Here is an 18,487-nt window from a genome sequence, read left to right as displayed (position 1 = left end):
ACTAAGCTGATCTAAATCGAATAAATGAGAAGGAAAATATTCAAACACTTTCATCTGGGGAAAGCTTTTGTTGCTGTTGCTCGACAGGAACTGCAGTGACCTCTGCTCCCAAATACCCTCTTGGCACCTTAGGTGCTTTTGGGATAAAACAGCTTTTCAATTTGAAAATATAACTCAAAATATCCCACAGAGATCCCTCACTGCTGAGATGCTAAAAATCTTATTACATATGCATACAGTGCAGTTATACACCAGCAGAGGAGCATGGGTCTGTTCTCTTATAAAAACTGGACAAATAATATTAAGATATTATGACATTATTTCTTTCATAAATTATGAACCAGAACAGTCTGAGGAACACAAAAAGGAAATAAGAGAATAAATAAGAGAATAATTCCTTTGAAAACTGTCAAAGCAGTCCTAAGGGTGATGAGACAAAAATCTGCTCAAGAACTGCTGGCACAGAAAAGCAAAGCCTACCAGCTCCAGGTGAGGGAACATTTTTTTCCCCCTCCTACATTACACAATTCTAAGAGAGGCCATCTTACTGAGCGCCAGCTGAGGACTTTCAATCAAGACTTTGCACAAAAGACAAACTCCTGGTTGCGAATGAACTGCTTGATAAAATTAATAAGTATCTGAAGTCTGTACCAGAAGCTCTGAAGAGCAAGGAACATGAAAAACTTGCTTTAAAGCACTCGCAGGATACAAACCATATGTCTTGAGAACAGCAGGAAAATAAAGCAGTTACAAGAGATGAAATAAAGCACAAGCTTTGAATCTGCCGGGGTGACTGCTCTTTCAAGACCATCTTGAAAAACCAAACCAGCTGTGGACATGCATTTGAGGGTGAAGACAAAGAAAAAGTGACCATGAAATCTGAGAAACATGAGTAAACAAATGATTCTTTGAACCAATTCCCAGCTCAAAGATGTTTTGGTTGCAGTAAATCTGTATCTGACTTTATACAAGAGTCTTCAATCCCAACCCTCCAAATACATTTATACCATTCTCAAAAATTTCAAACAGGCTTCAAAAACTAACTTCGTAAGACTAAGAAAACATTACTAGCAGCACACAGAAAATAAAATATTATTTAAAACAATAAAGCTTTAAAGAGGAATTAAATTCATCCTAATAAGATATTTCTTAAGATTAAATTTCTAATGTAAGTGTTTATCAAAGAGATTAAATATACTTAAATAGTGCTCTATTACAACTGACAACATTTCCTTAGACAACATCTAAGACAACATCAAAAATCCCAAAACTCAAGTAAGTGGAACAAAAGGCCTCAACCAAGCAATAACGTGAAGTGAGATGAAGGCAGAATTATTCAATAAAGTACAAATTTCACACCAGGTTCTCTCCCGCTGGCTAGAATTATTTGGCATTTTCCAGAAGCACAAAGTATTGGTTGGGGCTCACCTCCAATCTCCCTTCCCTTCCCCAACCTCCAAGATTTTTGTTACCAGTCAGAGTCACACTAATGTCGACCAAAAGCTTACAGAGTGAAGAGGATTTAGAAAATTACTGTTACCAGGAACTGCGTTTTTGTTCTGAACAAGCTTTCTGTTCAAAGTTCCTTCTTTATATAGGCAAAGACCATGTTTGGTTCAAGAACATGATTAAATGAGTGGCACATACACCAAGAAAGCAAACATTTCTTTTTGAGCATCTTAACAAGGTCAGCTGTTGCAGAACTGTATCAGTGGTTTATTGACTACTGCTAGACAAAAAAATTGATTGTTCATATAACCAGCATAATCTCTTGTTTACCACCTTTTTGTTTGGTGGTTTGGGATTTTTTAATATAAAATGCTAAAGGCTCTGCACAAATAATGTATTTGGAGAGCAGTTGCATTATTCTTCCACTATTCCATTTGCCAATTCTTTAGCTATCACTTGACAAGAAAAAAAAAAGCATTATTTAAATAATAATGGCTAAAAAAATAACAACTTAGTTCAACAGGACTGGAACTACAAGTACATTTTCTAGCAGAAATTTGCTTCAATATATTAAAAAAAAAAAACCACCCAGATTTCGAAAACACTGCAATGTTGTTATATATGCAGCATTAACTACTCTGACGTACAACATCTTTCAAATGACCCAGGAGGTATCTTCTGAGTGCTTGCTTTTGGAAAAAGAAAACACACACACATAAAACCAGAAAAAACTGTCTTAGCACGTTCATCGAGAAGTTTGCAAGTTGCATGTTAACTACTTCAGCAAAACTCTGCTTGGAAATAAATGTTCCACATAAGTACACGAGTAGCATCAGTAAACCCAAACTTCATCAGATTATGTTACTGATTATTTCTTACTTGAACCTATATGCTCAGTACAAGGTTTTCTCATTCTTTGGTAAAATATCCAAGGCTGACTTTTTAAAATAGAATAAAGAGAACAGAATCACTTCAGTCTGTTCTGTAACAAGTATATGAAGAAGCTGTCAAAAAGAATAACTGAAAGGTCAAGTCTGACAAACAACCGAAGATTCAAATTATATCCTCTACTATAACTGAGGCCTCTTGATCTTAAAAAAATCAAATTTCAAAAAATTTAGTTCCATTTCATACCTTATTCCACATGGAACAATCCTGGATAACAATCCACAACTAAGTATTTCACCATATCGTGTAAAGTGTTCATATTTAGATAATTTCTCTAAAAAAACCCCAAACATAAATATTTACTTGTTCTCCAGGTAAAATCTCTGCTTTTGTAAAATGCCAAATAATTCTAGCTTGGGAAAGAGAATCCAGTGTTAATCAACACTATTAAAGAAAACAAAACCACCACTAAGCAAATTTCTAGGATAATTGAACATCCCTCGACACACCTATATAATTTGAGCAGCTCTGCTGTTTTCATTAACATAGCTTGATGCATTTTATTGCAGGACTGTTAAAAGGAAGACACAGTTTACCATCCAACACTCCCTTTTCATTCACAGCAGGAATGGAAGCCAGTATTAATAACCCAAAACAAAGATGGGCCTCCTAAAAGCACCTGGCAGTAAAGCTGGTCAAATAAATGCCCACTTGTCTCTTCCCCCTCTGTCGCTCCACTCAAGCCAAGTAGCTGTAACTGTGCTTACAGATCCTGTGCCAGTATGAAACAGCTCTAGCAACATGAATTATCTCTGCATGAATGCAAATTGTATGTCAAATATATAAAGTATCAAGTTTTATGAACTTGGTGTTCATTGTAATGGTTATATTGGAAGTAAGTCGGGAAGAAAAACTGTGGAGTTTTTGAGGTCTTTCAGATGTATTCTGTGTCTGAAATTAAAAGGAGGTGTGTTTAGTGTATGTGATCAAAAATAAATGCCTGTCACCAAAAAAATCTATTTGCTTAGCCAACACATTCTACAGCATTCCAGTTTATTCGATTTGTGCACTCTGACCTGTAATACAATTCCAAGCACATATGAAGGAAAACAGATACACAAAGATGACAGTAATGAAAGAGCAGACCATTCATCAATATGAGGAATAAACCTTTATTATATTTATTGACATACAGCCTCTGTAATTGACAAAGATGTAAAAGTTTCTCTCAAAAATAAACCAAACTGAATACCCTCATATAAACCACGGCGGGTATAGACACATTTTATGAGGTCATATACTTAAAATATACCACATAGGCCACTGAAAACAAACTAAACCACTTATTTCAGTATGCTGGCAGTGCCCCCAAAATGAGTAAGTTAACCTGACAATAAACAAAACTTTAGCAAAAAAGCACTACACTAAACAGAAGTTTATCACAAATGTAAGTCATAAAAAGCAAAAACATGCTCTGTAGGAAAGCAAGTGTTTCAAGCCCAAATGGAAATGGAAAGAGTCATGGTAAGGCTGCTGGGCTGTAAGGTTTGTCCCATTGAGCCAAACCACACATCCCCTTCTCTCCAGAGATGGCCAACACTGCAAACCTGGGGACACATTATGGAAAACAGGACAGCAAATGCCCTTCCAAACTAACGTCCTGCTGGCTGCCACAAACCAGCAATTTTAATCTTCCAAAGCAGGAGCTAGCATCCAGGTCATCCTATTTAAAATCCACAGAGGAAACTGCCTTCCATCAACATCCCAAATTGCCCACTTTAGCTGTGATGCCATATGGCACAGAGGTCCCTTTGGTATCAGCAGAGTCCAGCAGCCTCATCCAACACTGAGCATTATGATCAAAGTCTCAATCTAGACCTCTGTGATATATTTACGAGGGATAAAATTGATTCTGTGAGCTGGTTTAGGAAGAAGTCTTAAATACTTCCCTGACTAAAACAGTTTCCATATTGTTGTTCCCAGCAGCCAGGAATTGCTTGTTTTTCAGTCTGTATCAAAGCACCATAAGCAGACCAAGCCTTAAACAAGGGAGTTTGATTTTAAATTACACAAGTACAGCTGAAGACCTTTTAACAGTTAAGTTTCATTATTTATTCCTACAAATGGGAATTAATTTTCACTGTATTAAAACTAACACAAAAACTCTAGTTAACAGCTATAGGCCTTTTAGCTCCATACTAATACCTGAAAATATACCAAATATTTTGAGCAGTAAAATACAGTACGTCTCACAGAAAAAAACCTCAAAAAAACCAACAAAACCACAAACTACCACATTTCCTAGTTTTCTAAAGGCTAAGGCATTTTGATCAATAAACTGCAGGGGCAATTTACTGTTTTATACCACTGAACCATATACTCACTTTTCAGAACGAGTGAGATCTGTCAGTGCAACAATGGTTTATGAAACCTAACTTCAAATAAAAGAAAAAACACACATGAAGTATGCCCCTACGTTTTTGTTCAGTAAATCTGGACTGCCTGTTCTGGTGGATAATTATTACTATTCCTAACATCTATGACTCTTTGAAACAAGATGCCTGTGTTAAATAACTAAATGGTTCTCTTAATATATTCAAAAAACACAGAAAAAAGAAATGGGGACTTGGCTACAAAAGAAGCTCGCAGTTACTATAATTATTAGCATTGCTCTTGTTAAATTGTTTGCAAAAATTGGACTCAACCGGTTGAGAGGGTGGCCAAGAGCTTGGAAAGCATAAGTTTTATTTAAGTATGCCAAGTTTAACAACTTCAAAAGAGTGAAACAAGCCACCACCTCTGCTCAGAAGCTCTCATTACTGAAATTGAGGCTGCACTGCCTGCTGCAACCCAAGCCTGGGGAACACAATCTGAAACTACCTGCTCAAGTGCATTTCTCCTTCCAAAGCAATTACTCAAATTCACTGCAATTCAGTAACATTCCAGAAGAACTTTACTTCAGAAATCTAGTTTAAAACAATCACAGGATTTTTTTTATTACTATACTAAGTCTTTGTGTCACCATTTAGTTCTAGTTCATGCAACCAAAACAAGTGCTCAGTTAAATCTTTCTCTGAATACTTTCCCATAGTTCAAGGAAAAGCCAATTTCTTTTGTCACACATTGCAAGATTCTTTTTAAGAGGAGCCACTGCAAAGCAGAGATAGGAAGGCAGGAATCACAGAATATCCCAGCAGGAAACAAGGATGGTGACAAACATCAAAAAACGAAGGGAAGAGCTTTGTTAAACTAGTAACATGTCAGTTTTAGAGAAGGAAGCTATTTTAACTGAAAAGCTAAAGAAGGTTTATTTAGGGATCTCACTCTTTTTAGTTAAGACAAACTACTTTTCTTCCATCACCAGCAGCAGTGATTATTCTAATACAGCCTAATAAAGCAAGGATATCAACCACAGATTACCCACCTGTAGGTAACAAAGCACACTAAACCAATAGATGCCAGTTGACATCACTCATCTGTTGAGAAACAGGCAGTCACCAATTACTAACAGAACAATAATTTGTTTGTTTAATGAATATGCTAATTTACTGAACTCTCATTAGACAGATACACAGACAATATTGATGAGTTCCATAAGGCATTATAAAATATGGCTGAATTATTTCAAAACAAATTAAAAGCAGAAAATATTGTACACTATTCAATGGAATAATAAAAGCCTGGTAGTGAGTGAATCCTCTGGGTGAGCTCTCTGAAAAAGGCACAAATTCTGAAAAGTGCATGGACCTAAACACCTGGAGAACATTGCATTTTCTACACAACCACCTGCTGCACCTCTGTTATTGCTACTAATAAATCCTAAGGAAAAGCTGATTCATCTGCAGATTTAGTGCAATGCAACACAGCCCTGAAAACAAAAGCAGGGATTAAATTTTCAATTCATAGCTGGTTTTGCTTGGGTTGGGGCTGCACCTAGTTTCTCTTTCTCTCTCTTAATAATTTTAAATTCCTAAATTAAGAAGGAAATAGAAATTGGTTTTTCACTCAAGAAAGGTATCACTACAAGAGATATCTGTCAATTTGTAATCATTTATTCATGCACAATTTAAATGAGAAACAATATCAAGCTCTCCTTCAAATTTCAGTCTTACCAAAGAAGTTTTATTTCAACAATATCACAGAAATTAACAGAAATTTCTATCAAATAAACACCTATAAAATACCCTCTACATGATATGGGTATATGAGCCACAATTTTAAAGAAGAAAATACAAAGTTAGACACAGGGACTGCAGCAGGGAGCACTTTTAGGCAGAGTAGGAAGGTCTGGCATTTTTATGTAATACAGGACAGTTCAAAGTAACAAGATCCTGCAGAAACCAATTATAAAAAGAACAGTTTCAGCCTCAACCTGAACAGCCTACCCAAAATGTTAAAATTAACCTGGGAAAGTGAATGATTTTACTAAAGAAATAAGCCTACTGGATCTGACCCCAAAATCAAGTCATGAATCAAACTCCCTTACTCTCCCCCAATTTGCTCACTGAAGTGGGTGAACCTCCCCAAAACTCGTTCACTAGCTGAACTGCCAACTTTCCAAGGTAATTGAATTTAAAAATATGTAGCTCTATTAAAAGTTTTGTCACATTAAAATTCAAATGCCACCATTACTGGGGGGTTTAAACATTTCATTCAATATCCACTACCTCAAAATTAATTCATTAATAAATATATTAAATATTCATAAGGATTTACCTCTTCCACCTTAAAAACAATGTTCCCTTCCACTAAAGAAATATATTAAACTGCAATGACATATTAATCAATATTTATTAGGAAACATATAATGGTATTTCAATATCCCTCTTTATTTTTGATTCAGTGCTTTCTTTCCTCTTCCAGTGGTGAAAAGAGGAACATCAGGAGTGTGTCCATCAGCTCTCAAGTGGCTGGGTGCTGGCAAGGCTTTTTTTGCTTTATTTATCTCTTTCATTAAAGCCCACCTTCAAAATCTTTCCACAGTAGCTCCAACAGGAAACAGTACAATTTTGCTGTGTTTTAACAAATGTCACAGAAACAGAAGAGGATTTCAGAAGACAGCACCCATCTCATTCACTATTCTGAAATTTAGATTACAAAGACATATTCATTGGATTAAAAAAACCCAAAACTGAACAGTATCTATTCATGAACCTTTCCCTTTAAACTAAGCCTTAGCAATATGCACAGGAAAAATAAAGTTTTAGAAACATCTCAGTTATGCCTTGGACATTTCACAGTATTACAGATGAAATAGGAAGGATAGTAAATGTAGCCAGGATGGAAGTAAGACTGGAAATCCTGACTGCATTCTTAACAAAATGTAATGACTCCCTTAACAGTTCTCCTGAATGTTCCTGCTCACTGTCTACTGCAAGAAACCCTTTTATTTCAAGGGTTCTTGAATGCCTGCCCTGCTATGTTCTTTTGACTTGATCTTGTACTCCTTCTTGTCCTTTGATAATCTGTCTGATTGCAAACTGATTAATCCCAGGCTTAACCCCTGCACTCTGTCCAGGACATGATGTAGCACGGTGTGATGTTCTTCCACTGCAGGACTCAGTCAGGTCATTAGCTCCAGAAAATACAAATGAAACTACACAATTCTTTTCCAATGTGCCTTTATATCTTCCAATGTGCCTACATATGTATAAACTCAGCTTTCTGATTTATCCTTGTTTACTTCTCATGCAAAGAAGCAGACACAAGAATGAACTTGAAGCAAGTCCTTCACTCATTGCAGATTTAAAATCTCCAGTAACGATTCCACTTTATAGACTTATTTACAGCTTGCTTACACTCAGGGATTTTGACAGCTATTCTGTAAATACACTCTCCTCCCCACTAAGCTCCATTGTAAACTACCAGGAACATGCACAGGGTCAGACCTGAGCTCCTTCTGTCATTCTTATTCTCCTTATCTTGCAAAACCAGAATCTGAGCCCACATCCTCGTGCTCTAGCAGCCACCACCTTGATGGATGATCCTTCTGGAGGTCTGCATGGATGGATTTGTGAGGACTAAAGTGCTCAAAAGGAGAAGAGGAGATGGTGGGAAGAAAGTCCTCTCGAGCAGGAAAACCCTGATCTCCCTTCTTCATTTCCCACACCTTACCAGCCTATTGTTCAGCAGCTGTTTTGGTCAGGCCTCCAAATTAAGCAGGACATCCCCAAATCCCTGACAACTGCATCCTGCTCACCACTCAGGGGAGTATTCAGGCCTCTATTTACATGCAATCAGCAAAATGAAATTTCTACAAATTAAATGACAGCACCCTTGTGACCCTGAGAAGTTCTGGGATGTATTTTGGTTAGTGTGGACCAGGCTGAGCAGGGCTGAGCACACCCTGGCCCCACAAGCCTGAGCAGTGAACCATTAGCAGCTCCCAAAAAGCCAGCTGAAACAGGGCAGGCCTCATTCCATGGGAATACATGAAAACTGTCTGGTTCAAACAACAGGCAGAAGGTCACATCACAAACAGGATGTCACAAGACAAAGCTGGCTGCCCAAACACCAAGCTGCCACTCCACTCAAATGGCCAAACGATGCCCTTTGTCCTTACTGCCAAGATCGTTTTCAAAACGTTTTTTCCTTCCATTTTTAACCCAAATTTCAGCTGAACAAAACAGTATTAAACTTACTTCTTGTACACCCACATGTGCCCAAAGAGCAAGTGTGTATATAGAAACTTTACACCTCTGGAATAGATTTTCAGAGCCTTTGCTTGGGTAAAGGAAGAATATGAATTCCTAGATTCAATTTCTGCTTTTGTCAGTGTAGTTGCCATCAGAAGTTCTGCTTTGCATTAGTAATTAATTTTAGTCAAATTATGTTCATTTTGCTTATTTCAAACTTCAAAGCTTTAAGAGAAGCACACTTTCCTGACCTAAAAAGTAAGGCTTTGAAGTATCTGATGAAAATAAACTCACTACCATACACAACTGCATGATCAGTTGCAGAAAATACTGTAACACATTCCCTGCCTTGGCAAATGAAAGAAGATTGTTGGTGATATGCACAACACATTCAGAAAGTGAAATAAGCCATCTTCTCCACATAAATCAGAAATATTCTGTTATTTTAAGTATCTTGATGGGAAATTTTATATTTTTGTTCTCATCTTATGAAAGTGTTGAATTTCCAGATTTTTTACAAGATTAAAATGATACTTTTATGCAACTACGAAGAAATGCTCTAAATAGTAATAATAACCAGGAAAAATTTTTAAAACTATTGTTCAACCAAACATGAGATAAAGTAACCACTACCATTTTTTTTCTTTCCTGCATGCAAATTAAGCTGCCTAAATTGTTACAAAACTCAAAGCATATTCCATAAGATGAAGAGAAATGTTTCTGCATTCATATCTCAAGTAATCATATCTATCAAAGAAGTGTTTCACGCCTACCATACCCTGGAAGAATGTTTTTTCAAGTGTTAGAAGTCACTGATATTTTAAGAAAAACACCGATAAAATGCCAATTTAGACAGTTTGAGCTCCATTTTTCATCACTGAGAAGGATATATGAAACATAATCACAGCTTTTTTGTTCCAGTTCTTTAATGTTGAAGTCAAATCATGATAATTTCCACGCTACCCAACTATGTCATCACAGAAGATTATGACTTTGAGCACTAAGCAACATAACACTTCCAAGCAACAAAAATGCAAATGCCCACTGTAGTAAAATAAAGAAATATGGAAAAATATCTAGAGAAACAGTTTCACTGCATGCCTAAGTCATAGCTGGTTTATTAAACCAGTGCAGAATAGTCTGCACTGATTTCTTTCCTGGAAGCAGCAAGAAAGGAAAATACTAGCACTCATTTTTTGTTTCAATCTGAATGCTTCACACCTTTTAACATTAAAAATTCTTGGTTTTAATTAGACCATTTGAACTTAGACTGACATGAAGCAAAGTCTAAGAGACAAAGATAAGAGAGGCAGAGAGCCTTCAGCTGCTTTGGCAGAACTGGGGAGAAACCAGAAAATACCCAGAATAATTGATGAAAGTCAGCCTTTAACAGGAATATTTTTCCTTCCTTTGCAGGTCATCTCTTTATTAATATTTCTCCATTATTTATGCTGTAAATTCATCCTGCTGCCACTCTCAGATCTCAAAGCAAGCTTGGGACACTACAAGAAGTATCATCTCATCATCCTCAAAGACACTGACCTGAAAGTTTAAACCCTTAAAGGATTTCCACATTTCTGACTATACAGAGTAAGGTAAAGCTTAATCCAATGGAACAGCACTTCCAGCCCAAAGGATGATGGCATTACTCCACTGGTTAAAGAAATTAGGACCATGCCCAGCCTTGTTTCTTGTGTCATATTGCAGCCCATCCTGTATCCACAGAAATAAACAGCCACTGTTCTTCCCTCGGCTTTAATGCCAGACACCTCAGAGGGAGCTGCCAGCTCCCTGAGCAGCTCCTGTTTGCACATGGGAGGTTCAGTAGTGTCTCCTGCTGTCAGCTCCTCAGACATCTGCAGTTGGAAGTTGTTATCAGAGCTCTCCAGAAACCTCCTGGATCTCATGATTATGTGTTCCCTGCTGTGTTATCTTTCCAACAGAACCTGGAGGGAATGCAGTCCTCCGTGAGGACCAGGGCCTGCTGACTGAGCCTTCCTCAGCTGTCTGAAGCTTCATCTGACTCTTGCTGGTCAAGGTGCCTGCAGCAGAAATGCACAATAACACTGTCAGTGATGTTGGTCTGCCCACAAATCCTGACCCAGGGGGTCTCAGCTGGGTCATCAACCCTCCCTAGACAGACCTCCAACTTTCCAGCTGCACTGGAATCTTATTTAATCATGTTGCATCAGGTTTAAAGCAAGCTCTAAATATCTGCTCCTCTACCCCCAAAATTTATGGCGTTGCTTTAGATTATTTTAATCTGAGCCATTTAACTGAAAAACAGATCTAGACTGCAACTCTGCATGAAAGAATTCAATTAAATAGATTCACTGCTTCCAATGTGTTTGGAGTGACAGAATTGAAGATGATAGCAAATTTAAGGAAAAATACATTTTTTATGCCATCTTCAGACCTTAGGATGTAGTAGGTTGACAATAAAAAGGATATGGTTGCTTTTAATAGCCCTTTCATCTTTAATTATCATGAATAGCTCTATCTTTTACCTATACCCATCAATGTTACATAGAACTCCTCCAATAACTGGAATTTCCCTGACATTTTTATACCAGTACTCTGCATGCTCTGTATGAACAACCATTTTTTTTTTTTTTGCACAAGGCAGTAACTGCTTTCTTGGCTGCCATGAAATTAGCAGATGTCAAATTAAACTGTCCTTTTGTCCACAGTTCCTTCAGAGGAAGATATCAAAAGATGATGAAATGTCCCATTAGTAACCTGTGTCTGGTTTTTAATTTGCAGCTTCATATTTTTCAGTCAAAAGTCTTGGACAAGCAGGCAAACCTACCAAACATGATCAAAAATCTCACTTAATTTTTCATTCCTCCTGACAACTCTTACAAAACTTTTGCATCTCAGGAAGAATTGAGGTGGACTAGAGTTAAGAATCAAAGTTAAACTACAGTATGAGTGATTCTCTCTCCTCCTGACACAAACTGATGCTGCTTCTCATGGCTCACGTTGTTCAGACCAACCCAACCCAGACTGTGATTCTATGATACACAAATTAAATTGATCTGGCACGAAGAACTCTTCATGTGCAAGGCAAGTAAACACAAATTAATAATAATTTAACATAAAATATGTTGAAAAGTCACTTCTTAAATGAGATGGTCTTTGAATTAAATATCCCAACCTGCATTCATGTCCAATGGGGTTGGGAGTGCCTAGAGCTTTATGATTTTGGATTCAAAGCTTATAAACTCTCAGACCATCACAGAAATAAAATAAAATAAAATTTAATTAAATTTTGGGATACAGATTCTTACAGTTTAGGCAAACCTATGAGCAATTAGAAAGAGACCAGAGAGAGAACAGGAAGAAACAAGCTCATGGGTAAATCTGCTCAAAGCAGCACCTTTTAAACAAAACAAAACTTGCATTTATTGAATATATTTTGTGCTATCAGTATAAATTGTTGACTGGAGATTTTAAAAAAAATGTTCCAATAAGGAAGTGGAAAAATAGCAAGCCTTTAAATTCCTTCACAGTTAACATTTAGTCACTAATTATACAAAAACATCACCATCAGCATAATGTCACAAGCAAACTAAAACACCAATCTTGAGTTTTCATTTTCATTACCACATTAAAGGATGGCTTCAGCTTGCAGTTCAGAATCTGTTTTAAGTCTCACTCAGTCAGCAAAGAATTCAACAGCACAGCATAGCTCCCCTATTAAGGAACAGGGGACTATTTTTCACAAGAGTCAATCTTAACTTCTGTTTGTTTCATGCCCACTCCTGCTGTTATCTAGTTAAAATAAATTCACTAGCCAGCTATTAATCATGGATCAATGTTTAATTACCAGTTCCAAAGTTACTGTCATAAGCAGTTGCACAGGTAACATGACTTCTCTGTCCTGTGTTTTATTAAAAAGCTATGGAAGAGATGAGTATAAGCTGAGTCACAGATGGCTAGAAACTGCTTTTCTCAGCAGTGACTATTAAAGGAGGACATTTTCTGGAGAAAATCCTCAGGGTACATGCTCAAAGCTGTAGATGATAGTCACAAATATGCACAGAAAAATTGGACTGGCCAAGGCAATAATGAGCTGAGCTCCTCACTACAGGTGTGGCCAACAATAAAAATTATCAGTTGAGGTTAAGTCATGTTGGAACAAGTGATTCCCCCAAACAGGGAGGGTGATAATATCATGTCTAAACATTTAATGAACACATTGCCCATTTTTGCTGAAAATGAACCTTCCAAACAAGAGAAATTATAAAATAGCAGAGAAATGAACTACTTCTAAGAAATAACTATACCCCAAGTGTGTCTAAACCTTCATCTCACTTCTCAGTATTCCCAAAAGAATCTCAGTATCTTCACACATTCTTAATAGAATCCCTGTTGGCAGTCATCAGCCAGACAGACCAAATGAAAGGTGACTTAGGAAAAAAAAGAAAAAAAAAAGAAAAAAGGAAAATTACCACACACACTGACATTTCCAGAGAAAAACAGGAGGAAACAACCACTCAGATAACTGTAAAGAAAACACAGTTTGTCTATTGATGCTTTTATCTAGTTCCTCAAGAGGCAGATCAATGAAAAAAACCCACTTGCTTTTCTAGAAAAAAAAACTTTAACCAATCCTAAACATATCCAAGAAATGTAAGGAGCATCTTTGGGTAAACTAGTTGGGAGTTCAGAAGAAGTGTCAGGAAAAAGGATTTATTCCTTCACAGCCAGGTTCAAGACCAGGGGTGTGGCTAATTCTCAATCTAATATCATATTCATGAAGGCTGTCTCTTTTTATCTAATTAGCCCCATCCCCTGATTATACCACTGTAAGATGCAAAGAAAGGTAAATCAATGTAGCAAAGTGCAGCTTTTCTACTTCAAGACAAAGCTGTGAGTATCTGTGCCAGAGCCAGATTGCTCCCAGGGTAGAAGTTCCACTAGTATAAAACTAACCGGGGAAAAAATTAAAAAAAAAAAAAAATCACAGTCTGAGGTTATATTTATGTTTTCATTTCCTTCTTTCATCTCAAAATAGGATTCAATAACCATGGAACTGCCGGGGAGGAGTGGGCCAAACATCTGCTCCACTTTGGCATTTCAGTTTTGTCTAGAGTTTGAAGAGGGCTTTCCTGTCATTTGGATGAGGTGCCTGCAGAAAAAGCTGTTTGTGAAAGTCTGTAGGCTCATGTATTTCCTGCCTCTAAATGTAAAACCTTGAAAATATAGCAAAACTGCCAACCAGGAAAAGCCAAATAGGGAAGCAGTCCAAACCTTCAAGAAATTTTCAAGAACTCCAAAGAAAATTAAGAAAAAAATAAGAATTCAACATTAAAGTAGCTTCTGAAGCCATGAATTGAAAAGTTCTTTTCAGTAATGTTTTGTGTTGCATGGAAGATCAGCTATGACAGCTGACAGGTTCTTAAAACAGGCAGAACTTTCTCTGTTCATGAGGCTTTAGAGGAATCCATGTTTAGGAACCGAAGGCATCTGCAGTGAGCAACCTTGCACAGTTCCCTATTTTTAATAAATGTAGATTCCAGCAGATTTTGTAACAGAAATATGGTTTAATGCCATCTTACCCCTTTTTTTTTTTTAATATTTTCAACACATGTGGAATCTGGATGTGTTCTGGCAGGACTGAGACCCCTTTTAAAGGCTGGGGCAGGGCTCATAATGCCCCAACCAACCTGCTCATTCTATTCAAATACAGGAGAATTACCTTAAGCATTTTTTGGTAATGATTCTGATTTAATTGTTCCTCATTTATATTCATCGCTGATTTTCAGTGCATCTGAAGCTATTTTGAAAACACAGCATTCTCCCAAAGGGCCCAATCCAACTCCCATTCAAATAAACAGCCTTCAATGGAGCCTATTTGTTGCCAGCCAACGAGATTGAATTCTGCTGCCGAGTGGTCCCCGGAGCATTTGTCACAGCTCTTTACAAATGTTGCTCCAGCAAGAGCAGGCCTGAGTGCTCCTGTCCACATGCACAAATCTATCTTTTATCTTCTTGAAACACTTGGTCAGATTTGGAACTCCAGAAGCACGAAGAACTGGATCTACCAAGAATATAAACAGCAAGGAGAGTAAAAAATGTTTAACGGTTACGAAAAGGTAAAGGGAAAGCAGAAATCAAATCAAATTGATCAAATATTTTCATGTGGTAGAATCAACTGCCATTTACTCCACCCCTAAAATGAAGTTACACAGGAAAATGTGTGCAGATTACAATGACAATGTACAACCAAATTTCTCAAAGACTTTGTTTCAACACAGTTAAAAACAGCAACAGTTTTGAAATAATAAGAAATTTTGCAACCAAGTGTAGAAGCACCATTCCAATGGTAAGTCATAAGGGTTATGAGGAAAGAGTCTAAATCTCATACAGGGTTACGAAAACAACAAAGTTTAAAGCTGATATTTCTTGATCACATCCTCACCATATGGAAGACCCTTATCCGTGAAAGAAACACTGTGATGGGCTTTGAGGACACGTTTTGATGGTTTATGCTAAATAAAGTACCAGTGTAACTTCTCATCTGAGCTACAGAATGAATGATACAAAACTCTCAATGGAAAGGCTCTTACTCTAAGATCCTTTATCCCATTTTGTAGCACAGAAATCCAGACTCTGGTTGATCAACTTATTTGTAGCCTAAAGTCTGAGACAGTAGAAGATTAAAAGACTGTTTAGATGGGGATTCTATTATATAGCATTGCAAAATTGAAGATCTTTATAAAAGAAAATGGTTTGCTTTGAAATTAAGAACTTGGTTGGTTGTTATACAGTATTGACGTGGTTCTTGAAAATAGCCTACTTGGAAAGCACAGATCTTGGGAGATGCTCTCAATATCTGTCACAGTTCAGAAACAGAACAACAAAATGTGACTTATTATACAAGTTCGACATGTCTAGTTCGAAAATAATATACAAAAAAAAGGGTTTTTTTTAAAGCTGGTCACCTTGATATTCTAGTAATACTGTTGAGAATCTGAGCTGATACCCAGTTATTTCAGTGGGGTAATTTACAGTCCCTCCATGCTTTGAGAGATGACAAAATGGAGCATGAGCTCCTGATTTCCATCTGTATCTCAAATCCCCACTGCAGCACCAGATAAAGACAGGGCTTGAAACCAACCAGAGCAACTCAACCAAAACACCTTCTATAGTTCACACCAAAATGACTCTGTCCAGACAACAGTCCATACTCCAGCCTTTCCATCTTCAACCATACTACACATATGCCCCAAACATTGTTGTGACTGACAGCATTGCTCATCCACACTAATGAAATTAAATCTGCATATATACACATAAATGTATGTATACAGACATCAATGTTTGTGTACATATACACACATAAGCACTGTCCCTGTTTATGTGTGTATATGAAATGGACAAATGCTACATCAACAAATTAATTGCACTGGGTTCTCAAGTATGGCACCCAGCATTCAGATAGGCAAGCTGGGCACAAAAGACTTCAGATTTACAACTGAGGTGGTTAACTTACATCAGGTTAAAGGATAAACCAGCCAGCAGCAGTTGTGCAACGCCAGTTCAGCTCAGCCTGCAGCACCCTTTACCCGCCGCAGCCCTGCGCTGCAGCCAGCAGCATTCATTCCCGGCAGCGGCACCGGGGAGAGAACTAGCCACAAATGCACTTTGTTTGCTCCAGGGGCTTCTGCTTTGGGAAAAGCTCATGCTCACAAGTGTGGACCCAAGCAGATTGTCATGCAGCTGCTCAACGATAAAATAACAGAGCTAGTTGCCAAAGGCTCAAGAACTGTCTAAAATGTGCGTATCTCGTTTTACCTTGGCATGGCTGCTGTCGAGGAGAATAATGAACTCCTGCTAGACCCAAGAGACCCCCGAGCCTTCCATGAGGCTCACCTACTCTTTCCCATCACTCGGTGAGGTTCAAGGCCACCGGGAAGCCTGAGCTAGGATGGATTTCCCCAGGAGAGCAAAACCAGACATCTTCACCCCAGCCTGACCTCAGCCACCCGCGCCGAGCCAAACCAACCCGATGCTGCCACCCGAAACGTGTTCAGACAAACGGTATCACTTGGTGCACAGCGTCACCCAGCCCTGCCATTGAAATAACCCAGAGTACTGTTAGCTGTGGAGGCAGAAAGGCGCTCAGAGCTGGCGCTGCCCCTCACGCTTTGCTCTGCCCAGCCCTGAGCTTCGCCCCGACCCCGCGCAGCGCCGGAGCTCCAGGCTGGGAGCAGCCTGAGAGCCACAGCCAAGGCGGGAGGAGCAAGCTCCCTCCCGCTGCCGCACACGGGCGCCGCGCGGCTGCGAGCGGAGCCGCGGGGTCGGGCGGGCACGGCGAGCGGAGCGGAGGCTGCCGGCAGGGCCGGGCTCGCTCACTCACCGGGAATTCGCCCCGCAGGCGGGCGGATCGCAGGGCCAGGTCCCGCAGCACGGCCCCCGCCTGCCCGGCCAAGGGAGCCGCCATCTTACCGCTGTCCCCGCCCTGCCCCGCGCCCCGGGCGGAAGCCCCGGCGGAGGCGGAGAGGGGCCGGGCGGGACCGCGGCATCGGGGTGGGGGGCAGTGAGGGGCAGTGGCATCGGGGTGAGGGGCGGTGAGGGGCAGTGAGGGGGGCAGTGTGGAGGGGCAGTGAGGAGGGGTAGTGAGGGGGCACTGAGGGGGGCTTGGCATCTCTGTGCACCGTGAGAGGCCGTGAGGGGCTTGGTGAGCGAGGTCGGCACTGTGGGGAAGGTTACAGGCCCGTGTGAGGCAAAGTGCCTTATCTCTGACGAGAAGAGGATGAGGGAGTTGTGTGTGTTCAGCCTCTAGAAGAGACGAGTGAGAGGGGACCTCGTTAATGTGTGTCTAAAGTGTTGGTTTCAAGAAGATGGGCCAGGCTCTGCTCGGCGGTGCCCAGCGATGGGACAAGAGGCAATGGACAGAAACTGATCCTGAGGAAGTTCTGTCTGAACATGAAGAACTTGGCTGTGCAGTGACCAGTTTCTGGAACTGAGCACCCAAAGAATGTGGAGTGTCCCTCGCTGCGGATATCCCAGAGCCATCTGGACGCAATCCTGTGGTTTTTTTTGCATATAGTCTGTCTCTGTGGCCCAATTGAGCATTTCCATGCCTATTTCTGGTTAATACACACTTTGGGTAATCCACCTATGAGTAATAGACATTTAACTAAATAGCTCACACAAATTGTCCATTTACAATCATGTTTTGAAAAAAAAGCAGTGGGTGAGGTGGCCTTGCAGTTTTATAACAGTTCATATTTACTTCACCTATATTGAAGCATGCAGAGTTAGCATTATATGGAGACATTATTTATGCTGAACATTATTTATTCAGTGGTTTATGATGAAATAGTTGGATAAACACTTAAATCCCTATCTTCTAGTCCAGGATATTAGTGGGAACAAAGGAGAATGCTCCTGTCAGGGCTTAGAACTTACACTCCCACATGTGTTTTTTATAAAAATCATGACTGAACAACTACTTTATTGGAATTTAATCAGCAAATAAATTATACTTCTATTAGAAAAAA

The 18,487-nt window shown here is 39.1% G+C and overlaps 1 protein-coding gene across 1 annotated transcript in view; it reads right to left on the bottom strand.

The window, feature by feature from the left end:
• The window catches only part of SUCLG2 (succinate-CoA ligase GDP-forming subunit beta), a 102,626-nt gene extending 85,130 nt beyond the window's left edge, over positions 1–17,496 (bottom strand). Inside the window, exon 1 of the mRNA XM_085072331.1 lies at positions 17,341–17,496. Coding sequence (XP_084928457.1) covers positions 17,341–17,424 — 84 coding nt within the window. The 5' untranslated portion in view covers positions 17,425–17,496. The remainder of the gene's footprint in view (positions 1–17,340) is intronic.
• Between the last annotated feature and the right edge of the window lie 991 nt (positions 17,497–18,487).

This window comes from Lichenostomus cassidix, chromosome 12, assembly GCF_008360975.1.
Source record: "Lichenostomus cassidix isolate B80296 chromosome 12, HeHo_3.0, whole genome shotgun sequence".
In the NCBI taxonomy this organism is placed as follows: Eukaryota; Metazoa; Chordata; class Aves; order Passeriformes; family Meliphagidae; genus Lichenostomus; species Lichenostomus cassidix.
The sequence above is the reverse complement of the archived record's forward strand: the minus strand, read 5'-3'. Positions and strand labels throughout refer to the sequence as shown.